We start from the raw sequence: 14,062 nt of genomic DNA on the forward strand, positions 1-14,062 counted from the left end.
GGTGCCGGTTCAAAAATCAATTACAAAGAGAACCCAGTGAATCTTCCTAACCGTGAAAGCCAGGAACAGTTCTGCTTTTCTTCTTCCCCACGGACCAGCGTCTTGACCCTTGTTTCTATCTCCTCAATGTGTCTCTCGAACTCACCTAGCCCAGTCTCGACTTCCTCAACCTTGGACCCTAGGACATTAAGCTCGTAATCTAGTTTTGCGCTCATCATCTCGACCCGCCTCATGTGGTCCGTGAGTGAGGAGTGTTCTTCAGACAGGAGATCGCATGATCTCTCTCGAATCCCTTGGTATTGGCAGAGCTTCTCCATATAGGTTATGTTGACCCTTTCATGCATTTCGTAAAGAACTCGGTTCAGGTCGTCTACTGAACCCACTTGCTTTTCAACCCAAGGAACAGTGCTCTCGCTCAAGCCTTGAACTCTGGAGCTGAATATTCGCGCGTCAGACACTAGTATATCCTCTTCGGTAATAGCTTCTTCCAGGCTGGCGTCGGGGTTTTCAGAGCCTTCGGCCTTCCCCTTCAACTCTTCCCATCCCAGCACAACCTCTTCGACAGTACTGAATGACAGATGTCGCGGCCAGTAATTATCCAAATGTTCAGTGTCGTCTGCACGATAAAGTTCAGCACTGCTCTGCGGCCGGCGCAATGACATGATGCCAAACTCTGACGTCTGATCTTCTGCGGCTGCGTAGGTTGATCGCGTCTTCCACCGCTCTAGATCTTGCGACTCCTCATCTTCCCGAGCTAAAGACACCTTCTGGGAGCTATCGGAGGGTTCGTTTGACGTTACAGGTTCAATTGTTATAGCTGGAAGTTTAACATCGGATGACTTTGGCACAAAATTATTAAGCGGTGTTTCGGTGTTCAGTTCGTGAGGCTGTGTTGGCATCTCGCTGTCAGGAACGCTCTTAGGTTCGGGTTGTCGACCACCGTCAGAAGTGATCTTGGAAAGGGCCATCTCAGTATCGCTCTCTAATGGAGGAATACAAGCTGTGCCACTAGGGAGATCCGCATCATCCTTTGTCTTCGGGAGGTGTGACCGTAGGCCATCCTTAAACCTGCCAAACCCAGCCCGCGCATCTGACACTTTTCCACTGACGCCTCGTCGTACCAACCTGCCTATATTCTGATCTTTATCATCTGCGGTGATAACTGGCTCGAGAAGTCTTCCTGGACGTTCCGACCCCTGATAAGACCGTTCGGCGACCAAATCATCGTGGGAACTTCGTTTGCGACTGGTCCATAGGTATCCACCCTGATCATCGGTAGTAAACATCATGTCTGCACCTGGATGTCCTCCAGCAAAGCCATCTCCAACACCGCCCTTGCGTGGTTTTCCTCTCCAAAGCCACTTTGCTCTTTCACCCGTGACTAACTGTGCGAAGTTGTCAACATCTAGGGTTTCGATATCAGCGATGCCGCCCTTTTCCCGACCCCGCACCATACCCATGACCATCTCGCCTCCATGGCCACTCAACTCAGCCATAGTTGACTTCACAGCATCGGTCCAGCCCTCCGCATTTGCGGCCTTTGCAGTGACCCGATGAAGTCGGTCCAATGTTTGACGGTCCAACCTCCGAGTCCGCTTCAGCTTTTGGGATTTCTGGAAGCTACTGATTCCTCTTTTTAAGTTAGAGATATCAAAGGCATCTTTGCCAACTGGAGCACCAAAAGCGTGCAGCCGGTTTCGAGCCCCCATCAGCGTCCCTAGCAGCGCGGCTACGGTAGTTGGTCCCAAAACACCATCGCTGGGTTCAATATTGTATAGATCCATGCCAATGTCCGTCCACCAGTCGCCAATTGCTGCTTCTGTCACATCACATAAGATTCCATCGACATACTCCGGAGCCAGAATGCCAAACATCATCAAGGCAATCTGACACTGCTTCACAAGCTCTACAACGGCCAAATAAAGCGGGACTCTCTCGCTGGTCCGGTAGAGATGGTAGAACTTGGCTTCAGTTGCGGCCGTTGGTGGTTGTAATTTTAAGCCTGCTCGGCCCGAACAGTTCAGCCGTTTCAAGTTTTCGTTCACGATAAAATCATCCTTGTGTTTATGGATATCACCTCCAGGCACCGGGATGACAGTAAGAGCCGAAGGAAATGTGCTCAAATCAGTTATGAACAGAGTTCCAAACGATGTCTCTTTCCTGCGTGCTTCGCATCCTGTAACTGCATCGAAATAGAGTTTTAAACGGGGAGACCAAGTGGATTCATCTGTAGGAACGCTTAGCAGTCCCGCTACTACTTTGTGTGAAGGCTCTCCCGTATAAGTCGTAATTATAAAAGTAGGATGAATCCTCGAACATGCCCATTGTTCAACAATGTATATCTCATAGCCCTGGAGAATCAAACGTCGATGCAGCACAATCGTCGAAGGGTCTTCTTCAAGGTATCGGAGCGCGACAGGATCGGTGAAGACGAGCCTCTGGTGACCAGGGAGAGACGGCTGCCTGTCAGGGTCATTCTGGGACGAAGGGCTTTCTTTGGGGGCAACTGATTGTTTCGTAGTCTCGCGCTGCATGGTAGTAGTAGTAGAAAGCGCAGCCTGTGCGCCGTTTTGCGTTGCGGTTTGCGACATGGTAGAAACAAGCTCCTACCGAGGTGGTAGTGAATGAAGGTTCATGTCCTTGAGGTTTGAACTGAAGAATCACGAGGAACGTAACCACGAGGGGTGCCCAGAGACCAAGCGCAGCGTAAGGGGAAAGAAAAGGGTTGACCCTCCTGGGGTCTGTGTCGTTCTGTCCAGCAAGCAGGAGAAGATGGTGACATATCCGAGGTGTGTTAATGTGGAGGTCTTTGCGGGCCTATAGTCTGAAACGTGGGGACGAGAAGCGGGAATACGGGTCAACCATGACGTTTGAACTTTGTCGACGGCTTGTAGAAAGTATGGTCTCCAGACAAAGATGGTATAGAGAGGGGGAATTCTGTTGCCATTGTCTTCAGCGACGTCACAAATGTCCATATTTATGGAAGCGGTGAGCGGCTAAGCCACAACAAATCTCAATTCAACCGTTGTCCAGATTCTCTCATGACTTAAAATTGATTGCTACTAATAACTCTATCGCTAGTCAACATGTGAAGACGCTTCTAGCCCAGAGTATAGAACGCCACATCTTCAGCACCAGCCAGAAAAAGCAGCTGCCTAGCGGCCCGTCAGCCACGCAATATATACTCTTAGAATTAGGGGTTGAGTGCACCGCCACATCTGGTGGTCAAAACCAGTTTGTGAGCGCTACTAGTCACGGGTATGTAGGAAACCTTCCTAAGCGCAATCCATGAAGCGCGTGGAATAGGCTTCTATTTACGTACTATCTACAAGATTTGTGATATACGAACTCCTCTTCTCTACAGGCCTCCAACATGGGAGGCAAACAGCAGTGAAAAGAAGACCGAGATTCTCGAGTACTTCCCAAATGGGTCGTGTCAAAGATGCCACAAGACGCACTCTTAGACTGGCTCATAGAAATATGAGTCAGGGCAGTTTATTTTCAAAAATTCCCAGCCGACCCTAAGGCCAACTGAAGCGGTCAAAAAAATAGTTTTCAACTAGCAAAAACACGATCTCGGATGTCTCCTCACTGATACGTGTATTGCCCGTGCACTAGGATGGAGAGGAAAAGAAAAAAGATCCTAAAGGGTTGGCGGGCGTCCCGGCATTATATACACACGCCAAGACCTGACTGGTGCGCTAGCGTAAGCGAGCTGCTTATCGGGTAAGCCCTCAATTGTGATTGGTTGTAACTGCAGTCGGGTCATCTCATTAGTACAGAACAGGTAGTACCCGTGACCTATCCATACACAGTAGATGGCCAAGAACACTGAGTAGTACAATCAAACTGGAGCCTGCTATGTTGCAGAGTAAGTGGCAGGCTCTTGTATTACAGCCATGTCGTAGCCGACTCGTACATCTATTTACGTACTACTGAGAACAGGAGGCCGCATCTTTCGATTCGTATTGTGTCTACCTATCTACTCTGTACGATAGCCACCTAGTACCCGTGGACACTAATTCCCATGCCTGTCTTGGTTACAAGTAGCCAATTACGCTCTGGGTTCTTGCTCCACTGTATTCCTGAAGAAGAAGAGCAATTGCTTCAGAAGATGATTCTTCTTCAGCTTAAGCTTATATACAGAATAGCGAAATTCGATCCGTAGACAAACTACGACTCTGTGGGCTTTGGAGTAAAGGAGAGAGACACGACAAACACTTTCAAGTGTCATCCGTTCCTCACCGTTTCACAGCAGCCCCTTGACTGATATGTTGGCAGCGTTGTCAGGAGGGGTAAAGGGGAAGCATCCCTACTACCCCGGGGCACGTGACAGTACATGTCGTAATGCCGTCCCTCCGACGATAGAGCAAATGACCTTTCAACCGACTCACACAACCTCCACTGCATGAACCAGATGACCTAGCTAGCTGGATCTACTAGAGGAACTGCTACTTGGTATTTATTTGCTACTTCAGCATATATTTAAATACTGGAACTTCAACTATAGCCCCCGTATGGCTATCGCCATATCACGGCGGTAACTTGTCGGACTCCGCTTTTATCACTACTCACGACTTACCAGAAATCGCCTGCTTCACCACCATGGATCTTGTTCAGAAGGAACATGAACGTCTTGGGAAGAAGATCAAAGCTGCTCAGGGCATCAAGAATGTTCAAACAACTATAGACTTACTACAGTCTGCACGAGATGCCATTGCTTCCGGTTGGTTCACCTCTCTTAGTTTCAGATGCCCGCCATTAGCTTTCACATCCCGCTTAACACTCAAACCAATCATGAACAAATAGTTCTTGACTACTTATAACTGCTTAGATCCGAGTCAGACATCTATGACATTGGCCAAGCTTCAGAACTCTGTGAAGTCGTCCTTCGACTCAATAAATGACAGCCTCAAGGACACTCATAGCAGCCTCAACAAGTATTCAAAGGCCTTAGATAAGGTATCGTCTCCCAAATCCCGGTCACAGGAGAGACTGAGAGCTCAAGAGCGCATTGCTTATATCCTCATTAGCTCTTTAAAGACAGACCGCTTCCAAGTACCGAACACGATGCCCTCGCCTCCCAAGAGCACCTCATCAACCGAGCTATCGCAATGCATCTCCTCCGAGAAGGACAATTTTCTGTCGCTGCAACGTTCCTTTCCGAAATGGCGGAGAAGAGGGCCATGGAGTCACAACAACAAGCGGGTACGAGTGCCTCGGAAAATGCAGCGACGCTCTTGGATATAGATGAAGTCCCGTCCAGCGAGGTTCGGAAACAGTTTGCCACCATGTATTACATCCTACATGAAATGAAAGAGAACAATAACTTGCTCCCGGCAATCCAATGGTCGAGGGATAATAGGGAAGCATTGGAAGCCAGAGGAAGTAACTTGGAATTCGAACTGTGCCGGTTGCAGTTTGTCTGGCTTTTCCATGGTGGACCTGATAAGCAGGGACCTATTCCGACAGGGCGGCAAGAGGCTTTGGAGTACGCCAGGCGCGAATTCCAGGGTTTCTTGCCGAGGTATCTCCGGGAAGTCCAACAGCTTATGGGAGCCATGGCTTTCTGTCCCAACCTGCAAGACTCTCCTTACAGGGCCATCTTCAACAACCCCTCTGCATGGGAAGATGTGGCACACTCCTTCACTCGTGAATTCTGCTCTCTCCTCGGGTTATCTGCGGATTCGCCTCTATACGTCACTGCTACAGCCGGTGCGATCGCTCTGCCGACGTTGCTAAAACTGCAAACCATCATGAAAGCGAAGCGGACAGAGTGGACCACGGAAAATGAGCTTCCGGTGAGCGCAGTTGGTGTCTTTCCTGTGCTATCTTCCACTAACTGTGTACAATATAGGTCGAAATACCGCTTCCACCGTCGTATCTCTTCCATTCTATTTTCGTCTGCCCCGTTTCCAAGGAACAAACCACTGATGACAATCCCCCAATGATGATGCCCTGTGGTCATGTCATCGCAGAGGAGTCACTTAAACGGTTATGCAAGGGCAGTAGATTCAAGTGTCCTTATTGCCCCAGTGAAAGTCATCCACGGGAGGCGAAGAAGGTCTTCCTGTAGGACAAAATAGATATGGGCCTTTCTGTTGCAGTATTTGAATGGCGTAATGGCGAGACATCTCTACACACATCAAGTTTTGGACTGGATATGAGAATCGAAATCGGGAGCGTGAGCATGTTACCTATGGCGTTTAAAGGTGATGGGCAACTTTCGGACTGGACATGGTTTTAGGGGCTATGCATATTGACAGCCCAAGCATATATCTCTATCAATGCTATGATTTAATTATTGACTTCAATGTGACGTTTGAAAAGCTTTACGAATGAAATTCGTTAGATAAGAAAGCAAAAGGATCGAGATGCGATTAACCCCACGTTTCCCCTATTAATGATAGATCCAATTCTGTTTCAAGTTTTACCAGCAGAGGAATCTGTAAGTGCACCAACACATGAGACATGCAAGTAAGAGATCGTCCAAATTCAATGGATGTATCAGTTTCCAGTCCAAACCGAAGCAAACAATTCGCCCATTGCGGCCTTGGGATCCACACCCCCTTACCCTTTTCCGTAACGTAATTGGGCAATGGCTGCCCCGTGACTGCGCGGACATTTGGCGATGCACGAAACCACTTTACGCGTGCATTACCCATTCTTACGCGTCTCCAATCATCATCGCAGATAATATTCTCGACAAAGAAAAGAGACGATATCCTTGCCGAGCTGATATTAACAAGATGGATGAATCAGAAAACATACAAAAGGCCCTGTTCACCCCCGGCGCCTTGGTCACAGATTGGCTCGACTTACTAGACCCCCTATTCCCCACAGTCCGTACTGACGGACGTTCATACGGACGCAGTACATGTATTCGCCATCCATTTCACAGTTTGCGCTGAGCTTTATTAAGAAAAGGAGCCCCTGAATCCATTGCTACCTATACTTTCCATATCTCTTCCTCATAACAAGAGAAATCGTCCCTCCCAAACGCCGACCGAACAGCATCAGCGTAGCGATCCCAGAAAAATGCTCTCCACAAAACGTACACGCACACCCCCCGGCAACCCAGATAGTTTCTCTTCTAAGTATGGAGCCGGAAAAATCGTATCTCGGAGCAGAAAGCAACAGCTGTTAAGGGACAGCCCGTCAGTATCGCGACGTCTAGACAGGCGTCAGGGCTCATCCAGCCCTCCACATGGACGGTAAGAGCCCCTGACCAACGCATACCCAGTGACAATTTATTCTCGCAAACGAAAATTGACCCGAATCATATATTGCTAGATCACTCTCGCCAGCCGTTATTACCCTCTGCGTAGGCCCTCAAAAACGCCTATTCGCAGCCCACAAAGACATCCTCTGCGTATCCCCGTTCTTCGCCGCAGCGTATACCCAAGCCCAGCCGTCAGACTCTCCCAACAGACGGGTGAACCTCCCCGACGAGCAACCGGAAGTCTTTTCGTGTATTCTCGAGTACCTCTACAAGGGCGACTATTACCCCCAGCTGGTGCACAACAAGCAATTGAATTCCTGGGAGTTGGAAGACACGGGGACCGATAAGGATGGTCAGAGTAATGGGGCGACTTTGTTTCATCATGCGGCTGGAGCGGAGATACTAAGAGATACGGCTGTTTAGTATGTCTTTTTTTCTGCAGCCCTTTCGCTTTCGCCTCTGGTTGTCCAACGTACTTGTCATGCATGAAAGGCCAATAGACTAACCTTCATGCTTCCCGAAACAGCTGCGCAGCCGATAAATACGGACTAGATCTTCTCAAACGCCTAGCCCTCCGAAAACAAGGCCTGCATTCCGGCATTCAATGTAGTACCATCCTCACCAGCGCACGATATGCCTACAGCAACACCCCCGAGAATGAGTCCAAGCTGCGGGCGCATTATCTCGCTTTGATTATTCGGAGCCGGTCAACGTTCAAGCGAAGCGGTACGATGCAAATGGAGATGGAGCAGGGAGGAAAATTGTTTTTTGATCTTTTCGTTGCAATGTGTAATCATATGGTGAGATCTCTCTCTGTCTCTCTGTCTCTCTGTCTCTTGTGATTGTTATTAACGTGTGTGATAGGATGATCTTACATCTAAGGCTGAGCCTTCTCCGGGTTGTTGATATCCACTGGTTTGGAGTCTTCGTGTGCCTTGTGTATCCGATATTTTTAATGTATGATTGGGATGTTATGCGGGCGGTACTTTTATTCACTGGTTGATTTTATTTTATTTTTCAGCCTGCGTTTTGTATTTTGTGGCTCTGTTTGTTAAGAGTCGACGCAGGCTGTCTTGGCTTGATGCCATTTTTGATCTTCGCTAAACAGCGTTATTCACTTCATACAGAATGAGGTGCTTTTATAGTGGTAGTTATATGAATATAATCCTATTTTTGCTTTCAATCCTCCACATCTTGTACCAGGCATGGTAGTGTAAGTGTAAGCCAAAGAAAGACTATCGTCCATGATGTGAGATCCTTAGGTACAATATTGATATTCTGAAGCCAATGCAGTGCATCTGATCATCGTAAATCATGCAAACTTCCTAACTTATAGCCATTGAAGATGCTATTTCTCTCTCCTGGCGTAGTCGTCGAATCTATCAATCGAGCAAGAAGACTCTGAGTCACTGTTATTCAGTAGTCCTTCATGATGCATTGCTGTTCATGTAGCAAAAGCTATGTTGTGAATCTAGCCATCAAGGGGTCGTGTAGAAGTTGGCCTAGGGTTTAAATTTGCGCATAGCGCAAGGCGCTAGAAGTTCTAGTGGGGAGGTCGTAAACGCTGAGCAGCGCAAGTTGATAACTAGATCTGTCCAGGACCGTTCAGATAATGATCCTCTGGTGATCGAGGATTTTGACGGTATATGCAGACAATATGGAACTGTGTAGACAATCGGCGCTAACATGCCTCTCGTCTTAAGTTGGCTGGGATGCTCTTAGACACCTGTTCCTGGGAACGCGGTGCCGCCCTTGCTTAGGACCACCATGCCGCGCTCCCGGGCAATATAGCCTTTCATAAGGCCCTATTTGTTGTCAGTGGCCGATGATCTCTCGTATAGCATACACGACGTAGACTACATGAGAATCGTTTGCGAAACTCACCTTGTAAATGAGGTTGGATAGCAAACACTCGACCTCGTCAATATCGACACGAGATCTATCATCTGCATGTGTACCTATCCTCAATGCTGCTGCGAACTCAGCAACTGGAACACGTGTACGTCGAATTGGCGGCTGGCCATCCTTGGATTCTTCAAAGCCTCCAGCGATGAAAACCTTTCGGAATAGGTTTCGCAATGCTATGTCACGTCCTCGTTCGAGGGGTAGGTAGATGCGTCGCTTGACAAATTCTTCCTCCCCTGCGGTCATAGCATTGTCGAAACCATTGAGATCGCCCTTCATGATACAGTTGCAAAGCGGACGGAACAACTTCTCAAGCCTGGGAAACGGAGCAAGAAGCTTCTTGCTTGGTAGAGTATGTGTCGTGACAAGATGACAAGGGATAAGATAAGCAAGAATCATCCTCCAAGAAGTTAGATAGTTTACTTGAGCGGGTGTTACTACACTCACTCCCTGTTTTTGATTGCATCTTTGTGACACATGTTCCATGCGTACGCCAGATGCTCTTCAGCCTATCCGAACGCAAGAGTTAGTCTCAGAGACCGACAAAGCCCGGAGCTGCTACTTACCTCTGCATAGTTCTCATCCAGAAAGTGGATCAATCCAACATAATATTTAAAGGTGACTATGTGAGACTTGGGAAAGACCTCCATATCTGGAAGGTCTGCTGATGAAGCTTTGAGCGCGCGAAGAAGGTTTTTGGAAAGTGAGACAGAATTGATCTAATATTTGTCAGAACATACATAGTGCTGTGGTGGTAATGCTTTCCGTACCTTGAAATAAGTTTTGAACAACAAATTTGTCGTATTATATATGCCCCATTTGCGCGACTCCTCAATCGGGGCTCTAGTTCAGTGATTAGCAGCGGGCTACAACTCATGCGGCCGCCTATGGAACCCACCTGTCACTTAGACATAAAGTAAACATTCGGTTGATTATACGTGCCGATTCCTCAAGCTTCGCACTCTTTTCGAAATCGGCCGCGATGTCATCCTGGAAATTGTCTCCGAATGCAACCGAATCTTGAGACGATAGTTCGGCGTCTGCTTTCATAGCGAAGATTCGCAAGTATTTTCCAACAACGTATAGACATGGAACTGTCCATGCCTGAAGACCGAAGTTCGTATAGCCCCGAATAAGGATATTTGCCAAGTCCTTCCAAGAATTGAAGACCTTTACCCAGCTCGCGCTTGACGGAGAGTCGGTGAATTTGGTAACTTCTCCGACAGCGGTCCAGTAAGTTGAAAAGATATCGATCCATGCATTTTGTTCTTGCTTCGGTAGCTTCAAGCCATTGGCCTGAAAGAGCGAATAGCGGAGATCTGAGGATACACGGGCAGCATTTGAGAAGCGGTAGAACGATTGGAGTCGTTGGGGGTACTCGGCGGGGGCAACGGGAGTAAGAGCAGCAGCAAGGCGAGGGCCAGAGCCAATTCGCTGGCCTTGAACGAAGTCTTCAAAGATGGTGGCCATGGTAGTATGTTCACGAATCAATCATAAACGTTCAGTGCCGGGTTAGCAAGTCGGGCCCATATCGCAAGTGTTCGGGCATTTGGCGGAGATGGAACCACGATATGCTTCCTCCGTACAAGTGCAAACATGAGGTGGGGAACGATGCCTCACCGCCAACGGGACCGATCTGATCAGCCACAGTGGCTGAACACCCAATTGGGAATGGTGTCCCGTGCCAAGCCTCAAGGTCGCTTAGGGTGGCAGCCCTAACTCAACGGAAATCACAAATCCCAATTTCACGAACGAGACCCAACCGGCATACCTCTCTCGAGCAACCACAACAGTCGACAAAAGTGAGTCCTACCCTGCCTATCTACCCACCATATTTAAAGGTCTTGTTGCTAACAGATTTACCAGATGGGTAAGTGAAAAAAAATTCCCTTCTTCGGACCCCTTTACCCTGGCGAATCGGTGCGGTGAATCCCCTTGCGAACGTTGAACGACACAATGCCGGAGAAAGAGTATTTTTGAGGAGGAGCATGAAGATGATACGGGCTCGATTTAGAGAAAGCGATAATGGTAGATTTCATGGAAAGGGGTTTAGTACGAATGGATGTTACGCACGGTCCGAAAGTTGGAATTTTTACGGTCGCATATCGTGGAAAATAATCTCGACTCTGGAGCATGGAAGTTATCGACAACGTATCGCACGGAACTCAGCGCACCGATTCCCGCCGTTGGGATGATTGAACGTCACGAATTGAAGACTTCAATGTGCCGATAACTGACTGGTTGTTATAGGGCGTCTCACCGAGTACCAGGTCATCGGGCGTCATCTGCCCACCGAGGCTAACCCCACGCCCAAGCTTTACCGCATGCGCATCTTTGCGCCTAACACTGTCGTGGCCAAGTCCCGGTTCTGGTACTTCTTGACCCAGCTCCGTAAGGTCAAGAAGGCCAACGGTGAGATCGTCAGCCTCAATGTCATCCCCGAGAAGCGTCACCTGAAGGTCAAGAACTTCGGTATCTGGATCCGCTACGACTCTCGCTCCGGTACCCACAACATGTACAAGGAGTTCCGTGAGATGAGCCGTACCGAGGCCGTTGAGGCTCTCTACCAGGACATGGCTGCCCGCCACCGTGCCCGTTTCGGTTCCATCCACGTATGTTTCTGCTGCTCGCGAACAATGGCTTAGTTTGAGTTGGCTAACGATACTGTGCAGATCCTCAAGGTTGTTGAGGTCGAGAAGGCCGACTCCATCCGCCGCCCTTACATCAAGCAGCTCCTCCAGAAGGACCTCAAGTTCCCTCTGCCTCACCGTGCCGCCAACACCGAGAACAAGAAGATCTTCGCTTACTCTCGTCCTGCTACCTTCGCTTAAATGTGAAATTTTGGGTGTTCGGGGAAGGAGTGTGCGGATGAAATGACTATGTTATGGCCATAGCATGCATGCAGGACAGAGCACGCAGAGAACATGGCGTGTATCTACAACCCAGATAATGGGAGAAATGGTTTTGATGTCTCACTAGTCCTCTGCAGCGACCTTTCTAGTTAAATCTCTTAAAAATACCGGGTTTGTCTTCTGAATGTGACGGTTCTCTACGAGGTGAATGAAGTAAATTTCCTGTTGGTAGGCAGGTCCCCCTCTATACATTGTATTCTCCACTCGAATCCTTTGTGTTGATAGGATACCGAGACAATTGTATAGCGTCGCTCAATACTACCTGTCGACTGTGTAGTGTGAGATGTCTCAACGTATACCGGTTATGTGTCGGATAGACACGCTTCAAGGCGGGTAGAGTTGCATTGCGTGTGTCTGTCTGGATTTCGGCTGGTTCCATCTAGTCCGTAGTTGACTGAACACTAGGACTAATGCTTAATCGGATATATTTCGAATCGGGTCGGATATATGGTTCGGATTCCATGGCAGCGAAAAAATATCTTCCACGCACTTCAAACAAGACAACGTAGCCCGCTGGCCATATAGAAAGCAATACAGGTCTTCAGTGTCTCCATAATCATGCGAGTTTTCAGAGCCATCATGCAGCAAAATGCAGCGGAATGGAGAGTCGCACGTTAGTAATAAGGCACGGAAGACAGGGATTGCGTCATGTGTAAGCGGCGTGGTCGGAGGGCGGGTCCCGAAGACGAAAAGAGCTCAGTTAAGGACCTTAGTCTCCAGCCGTATTTCTAATCTTCTCGCTTCTCCTCTTACCCCATTGAACACCCCCTCCACTCTCATTCACTTGGAAAATGTTCGCCCGTCAGACCTTCCGCTGTGCCCAGCCCTTGAGGCAGGTAAGAATCACTGGACTCTTCTCATACTGGTTCCGAACTTGTGCTGACCCGTGTGCGCAGAGCTTCCGCAAGTACTCTACGGAGGCTCCCAAGGCCAAGTCGCTGGCCCCTATCTACACTGCTGTCGGCCTGACCGGTCTGAGCGTGGGCTTGTACCGCTACTACTATGGAGCTACGGCCGAGGCTCCTGTTGAGCGCGCCAAGGTTTTCACTGGTGGTGACCAGGGATGGGTGGACCTGAAGCTGTCGGAAATTGAGGTCCTCAGCCACAACACCAAGAGATTGCGCTTCGAGTTCGAGGACAAGGAGGCCGTCTCCGGTGTCTCTATTGCTTGTGAGTGGCTCCGACGATGATCTGCCCCGATAGGCTTGTTGACGAAAAATTAGCTGCTCTCTTGACCAAGTTCAAGCCCGTTGGCGCCGAGAAGGCCGTCCTCCGTCCTTACACCCCCACCAGCGATGAAGGTAACGACTGGCCCTTTTATCATCATAATAATAATTACTTATGACCGTGGCAGACCAGCCTGGCTACCTCGACCTTGTCGTCAAGGTTTACCCCAACGGACCCATGTCTGAGCACCTGCACAGCATGAACGTCGACCAGCGTCTTTCCTTCAAGGGTCCTCTCCCCAAGTACCAGTGGGAGGCCAACAAGCACGAGCACATTGCCTTGATTGCCGGTGGCACCGGTATCACTCCGATGTACCAGCTCATCCGCCAGATCTTCAAGAACCCCGACGACAAGACCAAGGTTACCCTTGTGTACGGTAACGTCTCCGAGGACGATATCCTCCTGAAGAAGGAGCTCCAGCATCTCGAGAACACCTACCCCCAGCGCTTCAAGGCTTTCTACCTCCTCGACAAGCCTCCCAAGGAGTGGACCGGCGGCAAGGGCTACATCACCAAGGAGCTCTTGAAGACCGTCCTTCCGGAGCCCAAGGAGGAGAACCAGAAGATCTTTGTCTGCGGTCCTCCTGGCCTCTACAACGCCGTCAGCGGTAACAAGGTCAGCCCTAAGGACCAGGGCGAGCTGTCCGGTATCCTGAAGGAGCTGGGCTACAACAAGGACCAGGTCTACAAGTTCTAAACGATTCGGTTTTAGATTAGATTTAGATATGAAGATATCAGTGTATTTTTGAATGTCAAAACATATTCAATTGGAACATCTACTTGGCGAACTCCCTCCC

At 49.0% G+C, this 14,062-nt stretch overlaps 6 protein-coding genes across 6 annotated transcripts; 4 read left to right on the top strand and 2 right to left on the bottom strand.

The window, feature by feature from the left end:
- Window positions 1-3,099, bottom strand: BDV37DRAFT_258381 (putative Sin3 complex subunit (Stb2)). The gene has a single exon (XM_032083042.1). The coding sequence runs from the start codon at window positions 2,589-2,591 to the stop codon at window positions 21-23; it is 2,571 nt and encodes an 856-aa protein (XP_031937449.1). The 5' UTR covers window positions 2,592-3,099; the 3' UTR covers window positions 1-20.
- A 1,201-nt stretch (window positions 3,100-4,300) lies between these two features.
- BDV37DRAFT_258382 (ubiquitin-protein ligase RMD5) lies at window positions 4,301-6,320 on the top strand. Its single transcript, XM_032083043.1, has 4 exons — window positions 4,301-4,726; window positions 4,835-4,962; window positions 5,034-5,801; window positions 5,858-6,320. Exons 1-4 carry the CDS (start codon window positions 4,606-4,608, stop codon window positions 6,074-6,076), a joined length of 1,236 nt encoding a protein of 411 aa, XP_031937450.1. The 5' UTR covers window positions 4,301-4,605; the 3' UTR covers window positions 6,077-6,320.
- A 565-nt stretch (window positions 6,321-6,885) lies between these two features.
- On the top strand, window positions 6,886-8,362 carry BDV37DRAFT_258386 (BTB/POZ domain-containing protein). Its single transcript, XM_032083044.1, has 4 exons — window positions 6,886-7,214; window positions 7,294-7,644; window positions 7,749-8,022; window positions 8,087-8,362. The coding sequence occupies exons 1-4, from the start codon at window positions 7,039-7,041 to the stop codon at window positions 8,126-8,128; spliced, it is 843 nt and encodes a 280-aa protein (XP_031937451.1). The 5' UTR covers window positions 6,886-7,038; the 3' UTR covers window positions 8,129-8,362.
- Window positions 8,363-8,393: 31 nt separating this feature from the next.
- Window positions 8,394-10,909, bottom strand: csn12. Its single transcript, XM_032083045.1, has 6 exons — window positions 10,026-10,909; window positions 9,898-9,970; window positions 9,694-9,846; window positions 9,575-9,636; window positions 9,107-9,527; window positions 8,394-9,027 (listed from the first exon to the last, which is right to left on the bottom strand). Exons 1-6 carry the CDS (start codon window positions 10,595-10,597, stop codon window positions 8,941-8,943), a joined length of 1,368 nt encoding a protein of 455 aa, XP_031937452.1. The 5' UTR covers window positions 10,598-10,909; the 3' UTR covers window positions 8,394-8,940.
- A 351-nt stretch (window positions 10,910-11,260) lies between these two features.
- On the top strand, window positions 11,261-11,958 carry BDV37DRAFT_286884 (60S ribosomal protein eL20; the record flags this gene model as incomplete). The annotated part of the gene is made up of 3 exons (XM_032088014.1): window positions 11,261-11,312; window positions 11,378-11,739; window positions 11,800-11,958. The coding sequence occupies 3 exons, from the start codon at window positions 11,261-11,263 to the stop codon at window positions 11,956-11,958; spliced, it is 573 nt and encodes a 190-aa protein (XP_031937453.1).
- Window positions 11,959-12,777: 819 nt separating this feature from the next.
- BDV37DRAFT_258393 (cytochrome b5 reductase family protein) lies at window positions 12,778-14,051 on the top strand. Its single transcript, XM_032083046.1, has 4 exons — window positions 12,778-12,875; window positions 12,936-13,209; window positions 13,263-13,340; window positions 13,394-14,051. Exons 1-4 carry the CDS (start codon window positions 12,831-12,833, stop codon window positions 13,960-13,962), a joined length of 966 nt encoding a protein of 321 aa, XP_031937454.1. The 5' UTR covers window positions 12,778-12,830; the 3' UTR covers window positions 13,963-14,051.
- The last annotated feature ends 11 nt before the right edge of the window (window positions 14,052-14,062 follow it).

The sequence above is a fragment of the Aspergillus pseudonomiae genome (genome assembly GCF_009193645.1).
Source record: "Aspergillus pseudonomiae strain CBS 119388 unplaced genomic scaffold BDV37scaffold_83, whole genome shotgun sequence".
In the NCBI taxonomy this organism is placed as follows: Eukaryota; Fungi; Ascomycota; class Eurotiomycetes; order Eurotiales; family Aspergillaceae; genus Aspergillus; species Aspergillus pseudonomiae.

Bases quoted from the DNA above. Each gene is read 5' to 3' on its own strand.
- BDV37DRAFT_258386 (XM_032083044.1), top strand. From the start codon at position 7,039: ATGCTCTCCACAAAACGTACACGCACACCCCCCGGCAACCCAGATAGT. The intron at 7,645-7,748 runs GTATGTCTTTTT...TTCCCGAAACAG, and splicing joins CTAAGAGATACGGCTGTTTA to CTGCGCAGCCGATAAATACG. The intron at 8,023-8,086 runs GTGAGATCTCTC...CGTGTGTGATAG, and splicing joins TTGCAATGTGTAATCATATG to GATGATCTTACATCTAAGGC.
- csn12 (XM_032083045.1), bottom strand. From the start codon at position 10,597: ATGGCCACCATCTTTGAAGACTTCGTTCAAGGCCAGCGAATTGGCTCT. The intron at 9,971-10,025 runs GTGGGTTCCATA...TCACTGAACTAG, and splicing joins ACTTTATGTCTAAGTGACAG to AGCCCCGATTGAGGAGTCGC. The intron at 9,028-9,106 runs GTGAGTTTCGCA...GACAACAAATAG, and splicing joins TATCCAACCTCATTTACAAG to GGCCTTATGAAAGGCTATAT.
- BDV37DRAFT_258393 (XM_032083046.1), top strand. From the start codon at position 12,831: ATGTTCGCCCGTCAGACCTTCCGCTGTGCCCAGCCCTTGAGGCAG. The intron at 13,210-13,262 runs GTGAGTGGCTCC...ACGAAAAATTAG, and splicing joins CTCCGGTGTCTCTATTGCTT to CTGCTCTCTTGACCAAGTTC. The intron at 13,341-13,393 runs GTAACGACTGGC...TGACCGTGGCAG, and splicing joins CACCCCCACCAGCGATGAAG to ACCAGCCTGGCTACCTCGAC.
- BDV37DRAFT_258382 (XM_032083043.1), top strand. From the start codon at position 4,606: ATGGATCTTGTTCAGAAGGAACATGAACGTCTTGGGAAGAAGATCAAA. The intron at 4,727-4,834 runs GTTGGTTCACCT...ATAACTGCTTAG, and splicing joins ACGAGATGCCATTGCTTCCG to ATCCGAGTCAGACATCTATG. The intron at 5,802-5,857 runs GTGAGCGCAGTT...TGTACAATATAG, and splicing joins CCACGGAAAATGAGCTTCCG to GTCGAAATACCGCTTCCACC.
- BDV37DRAFT_258381 (XM_032083042.1), bottom strand. From the start codon at position 2,591: ATGTCGCAAACCGCAACGCAAAACGGCGCACAGGCTGCGCTTTCTACT.